This window comes from Sarcophilus harrisii, chromosome 1 (genome assembly GCF_902635505.1).
Source record: "Sarcophilus harrisii chromosome 1, mSarHar1.11, whole genome shotgun sequence".
In the NCBI taxonomy this organism is placed as follows: domain Eukaryota; kingdom Metazoa; phylum Chordata; class Mammalia; order Dasyuromorphia; family Dasyuridae; genus Sarcophilus; species Sarcophilus harrisii.
Window position 1 is genome coordinate 715,803,331 of NC_045426.1, and position 12,990 is coordinate 715,816,320.

Consider the following 12,990-nt stretch of genomic DNA (forward strand, 5'->3'; position numbering starts at 1 on the left):
TGTGGATTCTCTGATGTTGAGCAATATACTTCTGAATGTTTTTCCACATTGATTACCCTCATCAGGTTTCTCTGATGTATAGTTAGATGCATGGAAAAGCCTTTTCACATTGATTATATTTATAATTGTTCTCTCCAGTGTATATTATGGGAATCACCTGCTAGTGGCTGCTGAACAGCAGAATAGATTCCTTCATGTGAGAGGATGACAATGATACAAGGAGCCTGGGAGGTCATAGCATTCTTTGACCTTCCTCCTCTTCCCTCCTGCCTCCTATTTATTTCACTCCTAATCCACAAGCAGTGTCAGTAAAGGCTGCTTTGTAATTCCTTCAGGTGTGTTATGATTCACAGCTGTGGGGGCTTTCGGAGAAGCTGCCCGCCCCTTAATGGTACTTAGGCATGGTCCTTAACAAATGTGGATTCTCTGATGTACAATAAGTACATCCTTCCGTGTAAAAGCCTTTCCACACTGCTTACATTCATAAGGTTTCTCTCCAGTGTGGTTTCTCTGATGGACAGTAAGAGCTCCACTTTTTGTAAAAGCCTTTCCACACTGCTTACATTCATAAGGTTTCACTCCAGTGTGGATTCTCTGATGGACAGTAAGAGTTTTCCTATCTCTAAAAGACTTTCCACATTCATTACATTCAAAAGGTTTATCTCCAGTATGTATTCTCTGATGTCTAATTAGAGCTTCCTTTCTTGTAAAAGCCTTTTCACATTGATTACATACAAAAGGTTTCTCTCCACTGTGGATTCTCTGATGTACAATAAGCGCTCTCCTGTCTGTAAAAGCCTTTCCACATTCATTACATTCGTAAGGTTTATCTCCAGTGTGTGTTCTCAGGTGTACAGAAAGACAACCACTCTGTGTGAAAGCCTTTCCGCATTGATTACATTCATAAGGTTTATCTCCAGTGTGGATTCTCTGATGTCTAATTAGACCTTCCTTTCCTCTAAAGGCCTTTCCACATTTATTACATACATAAGGTTTATCTCCAGTGTGTATTCTCTGGTGTCTAATTAAAGTTTCCTTTCTTCTAAAAGCCTTTTCACATTGATTGCATATATAAGGTTTCTCTCCAGTGTGGATTCTCTGATGTAGACTAAGAGCTCCCCTTTGTCTAAATCCCTTTCCACAGTAATTACATTCATAAGGTTTCTCTCCAGTGTGGATTCCCTGATGTACAGAAAGACATCCCCTCTGTGTGAAAACCTTTCCACACTGGTCACATTCATAAAGTTTCTCTCCAGTGTGGATTCTCTGATGGACAGTAAGACTTCTCCTTTTCCTAAAACCCTTTCCACACTGGTCACATTCATAAGGCTTCTTTCCAATATGGATTCTCTGATGTATAGTAAGAACACTCTTTTGTCTAAAACCCTTTCCACATTGGTTACATTTATAAGGTTTCTCTCCTGTGTGCATTCTGTCATGTGTAGCCCAGGTTTCTGTCCAAGTAAAGCCATAGGGATCATCGCTCATGAATCTTTGCTCTTGAGTTTCTACCACCAAAAGGCTGAGCTCTGTAGTTCTTTCCTTCATTTCAAGTCTGATCTCTCCTGAAAAACAAACAATAAAACAAATACAGACATTATAGACACCCATATATTTATATTCCCTTCCCTTCATCAGCAGAACAGAAACTCAATTATTTTCTGCTTCCCCAGGTGTAGAGGGCTGGAACTCTGAAAAGGTGTACTTGAATCTGAGACAGTAGAGGACTTAAGGCTAATTACCTACTCAATGTGAGATAATGGTTCTATAAGCATATACTTAGATGAGATGGTAATGTAATGGCTCTCCTCACAATTGGGGATTGCTGAATGTGTGGTGGTGAGATAGTTGTAGGCAAGGATTGGAGGGCTGAGGGAGAGAGATCAGAGTCTCTAGGCAAAAATACACTGAGGAGAGACTTCAGGCTCCAGACTCCCTAGTCCAAGATCCATCTTTATCAAGCCTTGTGGCAGCTTGCCTGCCTTCTTCACTTCTCCTCCTAAAGACCAAGAACTTTGACTGATCCTGACTCTGACTGATCCTGAGGCCCTCCAGAGAGCTAGCCTAGACATTATACCAGGCAAAGAGAAAAATCTTATATGGGCAAAACCAAACATTCTAAAATCCCATTAGCTCACATCCCAAGGATGAGTTAATTCCTAATGATCTTCATGCACAATTTCATTGGATCCTGATGATATATATATATATATATATATATATATATATATATATATATATTTATATATATATATGTGTGTGTGTGTGTGTGAAAAACAGGAAGTGCCTTCGTTTTCATTACATGTACAACTCAGGCCATCAGCTTAGAATCGCTAATGACTTAACTCAAATCCCAGCAGCTGAGACAAAAATTTATACCCTGTGAATGGGCATACTCTGCCTCAGATATTTCACAAATTATCTCCACTCTCAATTTTTCCCTTTCTCTTTCATTGTTTGTATTTTCAATCTTTTTTCAAAGATACGCCATTTGGAGTACATATACTAAATATTCACATTATTTCATCATCTACCTGCTTGTAAGCATAACAAATTTCCCTGGTGTTCACTTTCCATTTTTTTTTTTTTATCTGAGGTTACATCCAAAACACTAACACTTGTTTTGGTATTCTCCTGAGCCACGAGTGATTTTGTTCCAACCGATTACTTTTTTTGAGATAGCCATTACTTATTTTTTAAAAAATTATTATCTGCCCCCACATATCCTTTCAAAAAATGCAATTTTAGAAAAATGCATGAAATCCTTCTAATAAACACAATTTTTAAAAAATGAATGAAATCACCCACATTTGAAAATATGGGTCCTGTATTGGATACAGGAAATTGAGTTCATCATTCTGTGGTATGGAAGGTTAGAGCACGCTTCACTATTGCACCCTTTTCCCCTTTAGAGATTCACAAAACCTTGAAAAATTGAAACAATGATCCATGGGATTTGACCCCCAAACCTGTCAGCAACACCTTAAGTGGTAAATAATTGTCTGATTTGGTTATAAAGATATTTGTCCTTTGGGACAGCAGGTGCATGCATTTCCCCACCTTAACAGCTATCTTTCTGCAGTGATTTCAAACCATCACCATCAGAAATACACTGCTTTTGAAGATTGTGCAATAATTACGTCAAATTTGGACTGCTCTAAATGCAACATAGGCTTTCAGTTTCTCTCTTTTTTGGTGAGAAAATTGGGAATAAGTGATTTAATTAGGCTCACACAGCTAGTCAGTGTTAGGTGTCTTAGACCAAATTTGAATTCAGGTCCTCCTTACTTTAGGGTCCATGATCTATCCATTGTACCATCTAGCAGCCCTAGCTTTTCAATTTCTCAACTTGACATCAAATTGTTTCCCAAATTCCAGGAAGGGTGGATGTTCATGTACAAGTGGCCATAGGTGTGCGAAGACCCTCAGTGGCTGTCTCTCACCACACCGGAGTAGGTCTTTCATTCCTGGATTATTCAGTAATGGCATCACATCAAGCCTGTAATCACCAGATCCAGATGTTGCATTCTTGTAGCAGGGATGCAAGCTATTTGAAAACCATGGCCACTAGGGATGCATAGTAGAGACCATCATAAAATCATCATGGAACACTCCAACCTTTCTACAAAAATAAGAGCTTGAGATACTATGGTTGTTTTCTCATTTGAATTTATTTTTCTAATTTGAACTTGCCCTCAGTTTATATTGCTTTTCCATACGCCAGCTTCTCAAAGGAATTGGTTGGAAACTTGAGTTAGTCATTAGGTAGAGTTTTAGTGGTAGAAAAAACAAAGTTTTATCTAAAGAAATTCTGTCCTTTCAAAGTTGTTTTGTATATAAACATTATTTTTCCAAAAAAAAGTAATATTTACAATCGACTTTCAAATACATTTGTCATTTAGTGCAGTGCTTTTCCAACAGAAAAATAAATCTCTTTAACATTAATTAGCAATTCATTTTGATTGGTAAGAGAATTTTAAAAAATGGAATCTCCATCCTTTGATGGGGGTTTGCTCAAGTCTCTTTTCATTTTCTACTTTATACATGTGTGAGCTATTTTATGATATTCTATAGAAAAAGCAGAATATAACTGGTGGTACAGTGGATTGATTATTGGGTTTCAAATCATGAAGACCCAAATTCCAATTCCACTTTAGAAACTTGCTAATTCTGTGATCCTAGATTAGTCCCAGGACCTCTGCCACTGTTTCTTTATCTGTAAGATGGGTATAATAATAGCACTTAAATCCTAAAATTCTCTTGAGGATAAAATGAGACCACATTTGTACAGTGCATGACACATAATGGAAATTGTGCAAATACTACTCCCCCATTAGTTTTATTTCATTTTGACTATTTGCTCTCCAATTCTGTTCTCCTTCTTAAACCATTATTATCCTTACTAACTAGTGATTTGTGCCAAATTTAATTCCAGTTTATCCAATCCTCAATAGGTCTCTATCTAGTTGTTGATGTATTTTCTTTCCTACCAGTCTGACCTCCATGACAACAATGGATGCCACTTGTGTCTCTTTATGTTCCTGCTGCTTATCCCAGGTCCAGGCATGTAGCAGGCACTTAAATGTCTATTGACTTGAAGAAGTCCTAAGAAAGAGTTTATGTTGGATAATCCAGTCCCTTTTAGCACTTTCAAAAGAATTCCATCGGAACAAATTCCAAACAATGACTTCTAAAGGACTGTAGGTGATCTCTGGAAGGGAGCAAAAAGGCCATGGTATGCAACCCCTTCATTTTATAGATGGGGAAATTGAGATTCAGTGACAAGCCCAGAAAGGGATTTGCCCAAAGCTCATGCTTTTTATGAGTATCAGAATCAGTTCTTGAAACTACAGTCATTAAGAGTCTGATTGAATTTAGAGAAAAGCATTTTATATGATCAGGTAGAATAAAGCTGAGAAAAGTCTTATTATAGAATATATCTCCTTGTGGAATTAAGAAGAAAATTTGTATTTTACCTCTGAATAGATGGATCTGTGAATCTATCTGTGAATGAGAAGATGATGGGAAATTTCCTTCTCAGCGGAACTGACATAAGTAATATGTTCTCAAGAAAATTCTGCAAATTCTGTGAAATTCTTGGATATCTTGGAAATATCTGAAAAAGAATTCTGAGGCACATCTTTCTTTCCCAAGCCTAGACCTTAACTCAGGATAATACCTTGCAATCATATCTTTCATACTCTTGCTTTCTTATCACTCACCTGGAGGGCAACTCCTTAGGCCTTCTTGGTCCAGAATCCATGGCACTTCCCTTTCTTTGAAATAAGAGATCACATCTTCTCTGGGAACTGGAAGGCCTGGGCAGGGAAATGAGTTGGGGATGAGGATGGAGAAAAACTTGTAATTTAGTTCTCTTTAGAGAAAGGGGTGAGGATCCTGTGCTGCTCCATTTTGAGATTTACCCCATTATGTATGAGTCTATAGTACTTGTAATGTAAGTAACCCAAAGTAGGATGTGCCACATTATCCTGCTGGCCAGCCTGTTCTGAGAGAGCCCAACCCTGTGCCCTTCCCCAACCTCATCTTGTTATGATCCACTCCAGAAGAACCTTCTAACCCTATACCAGGGTAAAAAGGGTTAGTGAGCCAGAGAAGTCTCAAGCCTGATCAACAGTGACAATAGGAAAATCCGGTATTGTTTCACCTTTTTCAGGTGGATGGACTTTAGAAGGATGGACTCACTTATGGTATCCTTTATTTAGAAGTTAAAAGGAACTAGTAGTGCAGGAGATAAATCTGGACATAGGGTAAGAAGTGTTGAATTTAAATCAAGACTCAGTTACTTGACGAGTCTCTTAAACTTTGTTTTCCTCAGTTTCCTCAATTCTCAAATGGGGAGGATAATATCATTTATCTTGGAAAGTTATTGTGAGGATGAAGTGACATACTATTTTATTTTACTTTTAATTTATGAAACAAAACAAGCATTTACATTTTTAAAAAAGGTGATTTCAGATGAAACTGTAAATCTATAATGCACAACCTGCAATTCTTTTCAAATAACAAAATTATGAGGTTCATTTTTTTTCCTTCTTTCCCTTCCCCTCCACAGAGATGGCTAAAATTACATCGAAATAGGTATGGGTATGTGAAAAATCATCCTATACCTATTTTTATTGATTAATTCTTTCTCTGGATGCCGATACTATCCTTTTTCATTATGTCCTTTATAGTAAATGTGGGTCCTTAGAACAATCAAAATAATTTATTTGCTGGGAGTCCTTCTTAACACAAGATTACTGTTACTGTACTGTAAAGAAACCACATTGGCACAATACTTAGCAAATAGTAGGTGAAAGAAAATGCTTATTGCCTTCCATTCCTTTCCCACCACCTGTGCTGCAATTTGAGAGCAATAGGAAGAATTAAGAACAGAACTTCCTACAGTAGGGACAACTAGATTCTTTGGGCTCCAAATTGAAGGCTGTCAAAAAGAAGAATGTTCTAAATAGTAGACCCTTTAGAAAGAGGAAGGATTTATATGGGAAAGATGCCTGAGCAGTTTTCAAAGCTTTGGCAGATGAAATTCATGTCTAGATAAAAGTTAGACAAAATCACCTCTGAGATCAGTTGCCCATTGGAGACTTAATCTTTGACCTCAAGTGACCTAGCATTGATAAGAGACAGCTTCAGGACAACAAGGGACACCCTCAGGGTCCTATCATACAAAACAAAGACATCTCGATTGCTGCAGGAGGATTCTGTCTCTTGGATACAGAAGACCAGCATTTCCCCCTTTTAAGTGATAAATCCTGCCAACCCAGAAAACTTTGATTACAGACTCAGAGTTACTAGAGGAACTTACCCAGGGAGAGTAGATTTCGGACATTTTCCACCATGACCTCCTTGTATAACTCCTTCTGAGGATGGTCCAAGAGGCCCCACTCTTCCTGGGTGAAGTCCACAGCCACATCTTTGAATGTCACCAGCTCCTAAAACATCAAGTCATAAGATGGATAGCTGAAAGGCACTTCAGAATGAAAGAGTTCAAACCTCCTCAATTTAGAATGAAACATAGAAAAGGGATTTGCCCAAATCTCATGCTTTTTATGAGTGTCAGAATCAGTTTTTGAAACTACAGTCATTAAGAGTCTGATTGAATTTAGAGAAAAGCATGTTATATGATCAGGTAGAATAAAGCTGAGAAAAGTCTTATTATAGAATATATCTCCTTGTGGAATTAGGAAGAAAGTTTGTATTTTACCTCTGAATAGATGGATCTGTGAAAGAGAATGAGAGGATGATGGGAAATTTCCTTCTCAGCAGAACTGACATAAGTAATATGTTCTCAAGAAAATTCTGCAAATTCTGTGAGAAGCTGGCAAGTACAAAGTGCTCAGTGAGAAAAAGTTTTGGGGGATCACTTAAAATAGAACAAAGGTAAAGAAATGAGGCGTTTTGTTTCCTGAGAAGCCGGAATAAAGTCTTATCTGATAAAAACATGAAGAGGAATCAATTTTCATCTTGGTAGTCAATCGTTCCACATAGTTATCTGGTCCCTGAGACATCTTTTCTTGGAGAAATCTGGAAAATGTCTTGTCCTCAGGGCAACTCTTCCCCAGAACTGTTTTTGTTCTTCCAAGTTACTTGTAGAAACTCCTCAGACAGTCCTGCAAAAATTTCTTCCAAAATAGATCTCAGTACCACTTAGTATAGACTCTCAACATTAACATCAACAACTTTTCTAATAACTAGTCTGAGTTATATAAACGAACTCACAGTTCTATTTGTGGTTCTAACCTAAACAATAACAAACCTAAAAGGGGAACACCAGACTAAGAACACAGAGTTTATCCGATACTTTGGAGCACTTAACTCTTCCTATCCCCCACTAGCATCACTTACATTTGAGATACTGGACTGGTTGATCTTTTGGCTTTCTCACCATTTTCCTGATTTTTTTTCAAAAAGCTCTTATTCCAATTCCTTTAGAGGGATTGATGGTTTAAGAACTGAATTCTATCCATGAAAGCGTGAACAACACTTTTGCAGGTAGAAACTTTCTCCGCCCAGGTTCAATGGTTACAAAAGAATTTCCCCAGAAGAAAAGGTTATTTATAACCAAGGATTTAGGGGGCGCTTAAGCCCTTAATTCCAAAACAGTGCATGATAAATTAGTTCGGTAAAAAGAACAGGTTTGTGTTCAGGACACATTGTATAAGAAGATATTATTTCCACATTGAATATGATGGAATTTTCCACGGATGTAACACAAAATAATCCCTCAGTTACTCCTTCTAAGAAAACGGATTGCAATAACATTCTTTTCTCCAAACCACAATGTAGATGTCTCTGGTTTTCTATTTTTTAACCCCGGGATGTGCATGGTATTTTCTAGCCAAAGTTTATTGGAATTGTCTTGGATCACTGGATTGCTGAGAAGAGTTAAATCTCTCATCGCCAGAGGAAAATGAAATTGGATAGCTGCCAATGGCAGCTCTGCCACTCAAGGCTCAGGCCTCAGTTTCAAAGCAGGGTCTTGCTTACAAAGTCTAGCCAAGCCTTCAGTGGGGTAACTAGGGCAAGAGTCTCAAAGTAAAGGGGAACCCCCAATTGTACCTCTATCAGCCAGTCAGCAGAGCTCATGAGCTGGTCACAGGAACAAGAGTCCAGCAGCAATTTACTCTTGCATAAATTCGGGTCAGAAACTTATAGAGCTCAATGCTCTGATTTTGCCCTGGATCAGACTACTTGTGAACACTGAGAGCTTGTAGGATTCTCCTGCCCCTAAGATGCTGGAATAAGATAACAGTACACCAAACAAGCAGAAACAAGACCAGTCAAGACAAGTCAGCTGGAAGAATGGGCAAAAGGCCAAACCCAAACCGAACCTTGTCATCAAGACACAAATATAGAAGAGTGACTTTTTTTCTGAGGCAATTGGGGTTAAGTGACTTGCACAGAGTCACACAGACAGGAAATGTGAGTATCTGAGGCCAGATTTGAACTTAGATCCTCCTGACTTCAGGGTTGGTGCTCTATCTACTACACCAACTATCTGTCCCTGAATGACTCTTATCTCCAAACACTGACTCAGAAAAACATAGCTTGGATACAACTTAAGCATCCTTGGGCTGTCAGAATGCCATTAAAAAGCACTAGACATCAAACTTCAAGAAATCTTAAAACTTTCTATCTACCTTATTAGCAGAAGAGAAAGTGGAACTAAAGAAAGCACAGATCATTTTCTGAAAGATCTCAGAATGAAAACTCCCAGGAACATCAGAGCCAAAATACAGAACTTGTAGGTCAATGAGAAAGTCCTGCAAGCAGCCAGAAAGAAATTCCAGTACGATTCAAGTATCAAGAAGTTACCCTCAGGGTCACTCACATTTTGGCAGCAATCATCATTAAAGAGCAAAGAGCTTGGAATAGGAATGTGCCAAAAGGTAAAGGACATGATCTTGTAGCCAAGACTAATTTATGAAATGAAATAACTGAGTATAATGATATAAGAGGGAAGAGGAGGTTGAGTGCCAGGCCTTCTTAGCACTCCTAATAAAAACACCATACATGAAGAAAAGTTCAGGAAGTTCCAACACAAGTGAAGAGAAAAACAAAAAAGTATACTCATGTCTTTCCTGAGTGTCTTTCTTTTTTATGCGATACTAAGTAAACCTCCTTTTATTTGTGGAATGACCTAGGAGTGTCTGTTCTTAGCCTCTAAATTGCGTATTGGCTTGAGTCACTTCCATTCATATATCCTTCTAGGGCAACTTGGGAACTGCTGCAGCCTACAGCACACTCAAAATTTCCAAGAAACCTTCTGAAGCATCATGATGCGCTAATGTGACTCTTTCAGTTCTTCCTTTTTCCCTGTTGCTCCCATGTTCTCTGCCAGTATGTTGCACTTTGCACGGGGTAAATCAAATTAAATAACCAGGAAGCCAATTTGTTTAGTAACGTGGCATGTGGTAAAGCTAGTCCTGCTACCCAGGATCAACAGAAGGAAAGGTGAGAATCCTGGTAGCTTCTTTTAAACAGAAGACATCAAGCAGTGTGCCAGGGTAGAGCTTAGAAACACAAGCTCAGCAGAATTACACCACAGCTCGTTGTACTAGACCTCTTGGGCTCATGTAAAAAACACCTGTGGGCTTTCTAAATGCTTATTGACTGGACCCAAGACATGGTAAAGGGGAGAAGGGCAGGAGAAACCTGGGAAGGTAGGAGTGACTTGAGGCAGAAGGACATGAGAAGAGCCAGGAGTACAATTTCTCTCCCATCACAGCACTGCAAAGGACAAGAACTGGGGAATCCTTCAGGGTTCTGCTCCAGGCCTGTCCAGGCAAGACTAGAATGTGGAGGCTTTTCCTGGAGCTGCCAGGTGCCATAAGGGAGAGCTCAGCCACAAGGAAGGAAGAGGAGGGAGAGAATCTGGGTGTTTGTGTGTATGTGTGTGTGAGTGTATATGTGAGAACTATGCTAGGCAGACATTAATGGAGCAGAAATTATCCCTATGGAGTAGGGATTAATGAGTGAAGTGGTCCACCTTGTCAGTCAGTTGTAAGGAGATGGAACTTAAAAACAAATAGGAGAGGGTGACCCATCTGGGGCCTTGGAGGGGGTGTCTTAGTGTTCAAGATACCAAGGGCCCAATGAAGCTGGCCCAGAAGAGGGCAGGCAGAGCTGCTGCTGCTGAATTCAATTTCATGTCTGTTTTTGTAAAAAAAAAAAAAAAATCCATAAATATTGCTAATTTCACAGCCCGTCCTCCATGTCCATGGCAATGGTTGTGACTGCGGATGTTGGTCAGGTCTGTGGATGGCCCGCACTCACCTGAGGAGGAGGTCTGAGGCTCCCAGGGCCCATTCCCTCTGGCTCCTGGCTCCCTGTGGAGGTAGTAAAGCAACCAAAGTGACTCCATTTTGCCAAGTTTCTCCATCTGGTCCTTGGTCCTTATCTATCTCAGGCTCCTGCTTTCCTCATCCTTTATGGGCCCACAAATGAAACAACAGCCACAGCTCTCCCATCTAACCAAGGAAGGTTTTAACTAATATAATCAATGATAACCAAGAGACAGGCTGGGAGACCCCAGGAAAGTCTCTCTCTTCTTTCCCTCTGCATAAAACAGCCCACCTTCCCCACCCCAAAACCTTAGCCCCAGGCTGGCTGTCTTTGAGTTCATATTCCAGTTCATTGCTATTTGTAGGCCCTCACAATAAAACCATTCTTATTTTCCTCCAATTTTGGTGTCTGCATTTGACCCAATAAGTACTTGGGCCAAGCCTTGAAGACTGAACTGGAGAGCAAGAAGAGCTCTTTCCCCTCTTTCTCTAAGCAGGAAGCTCCATAGAGATTTCCAGGGGATAAGGTTCTCAGGAGACACGAAGGCCCTCAGAAGAGAGAGGGAGGGAGGCAGGCAGGCAGCAGGGAGGGTCAAGCAGGGAAATGTAGATGGTCTGAACAGGAAGATTACTTCCATCATTCTCTTTCCTCTTCTCTTCGCTATCCTTCCACAGAGAACTAGGAGGTAGGAGGGGTTTGGGATCTCGGAGCTCTCCCTCCACCTGGTCCTCTGCCCTCCCTGTATCCTTGCTCCCCAGCTAACACACATTTTATCTTGTAGACACGGACTGCTTGATCTAGGAGGAGGGAGGGAAGCTAAGGGAGATTGAGACTGGGAAGGGCTCTAGAATGGAAGCACCAGAGAATGACAGGGAAAGCCTGAGCCTGGGAGTCAAAATCCAGTCTGGGGTTCAATACCGAAGGCTCTGAAAGGAGAAAAGGCAGGGAAGCAGGAGGTCTAGGTAAGGGGAAAAAAATTAGGATGTGGGAGGCCAGACAGGCCAATATAGGTCAAGGCCAGGAGGTTGGGGCCACTAGACTGCTAGAAGTGCTCCAGAGGGAGCTGAGCCCAGGAAAGCAGGAAGACTGTATCCTGAGGTTTAACTAGGAGCTGGGGAGGACGGCTGATGAAGGGGTGAAACTGTGTCCCCTTTAATCTGTAAAATAATCACTCTGAAATTATGTCCCCTTTGATTTCTGGAAAGTCTTTCAGGCGTCTGGGAGGCCAGAAATCAAAGGGGACACAATTTCAGAGTGATTACTTTACAGATTAAAGGGGACACAGTTTCACCCTGTCACTGGGACCCTCTGGAACAGTTTGGGTTTGGAATCTTTAAAGGGAAAGTGGAGACAGGGAGCCACATGCCTGGGATCTGATGGGAACCAGCCCAAGACCCAGGGTTCAGATAAGAGGAAGCGGGAAAGAGCTTTGGTAACTGTGAGCAAGGTGGGATCCTGGGGATTAGGACTCCTGGATCCTTAAAAGAGACCGAGTCTGAAGGTAGGATGCCCGAATCTGTAACCGTGAGGAGCTTCCTGATCAGAAGGCTAAAATCAGGACTCCTGGATCCCTATGGGCAGAGTAAAGTCGGGGATAGTGTGAGCCAATGGTAAGCCTGGGGAAGTTTGGGAAGTGCTTGGAAGTCTGGAAGAGGTTTGGGCTTGGGGAGCTCATCTAATGGGGAGGCTTGGGAAAAAATCGTGCTCCTGATAGACCGGGATGACACTCACCAGGAGGTCAGGAGAGGAGAGTGGGAGCCAGCAGGAGGCAGGAAATGCGAGGGTCGCTGCCTCTGACCTACCTGGGAGCTGCAAGCACGGTTCTGGCTTCTCAAAACCAAAGCGATCGGAGCTGCCAGTGGTCTGAGCTCCAAGGGGAAAACGGCGAGAAAACGGAGCTCTAAGGGAGGGCACAGCAGCTTCTGCAGCAGGGAAGGGAGAAGGATCTTAGGGGCAGGAAAGCAGCGATCCCAGCTCAAACACTTCCTGTTTCCCGCCAACCCACCCTGGGAGGGTCTTTCTAGTCTCAAGAGCCCCTCCCTGCCCATCCCCCAGGAGGATGAGCTCTTTCCTCCAGTCCCTCCAGTCCAGGAGTTCAGGACTCTCGCTGCCTCTCCTCCCCAAGCACTGCTGCCCCAGACCCCCGCTTCTCACAAAGATTCCCTCCTCTTTGCCCCAAACTCC

At 41.2% G+C, this 12,990-nt stretch overlaps 1 protein-coding gene across 1 annotated transcript; it reads right to left on the reverse strand.

Moving 5' to 3' along the window:
- Positions 1-915: 915 nt before the first annotated feature.
- Positions 916-12,743, reverse strand: LOC100927584 (zinc finger protein 82 homolog; the record flags this gene model as incomplete). The annotated part of the gene is made up of 5 exons (XM_031960073.1): positions 12,609-12,743; positions 10,798-10,850; positions 6,827-6,953; positions 5,223-5,318; positions 916-1,565 (listed from the first exon to the last, which is right to left on the reverse strand). Coding segments are annotated over exons 2-5 (906 nt in total), but the record flags the coding sequence as incomplete, so codon positions are not given.
- Between the last annotated feature and the right edge of the window lie 247 nt (positions 12,744-12,990).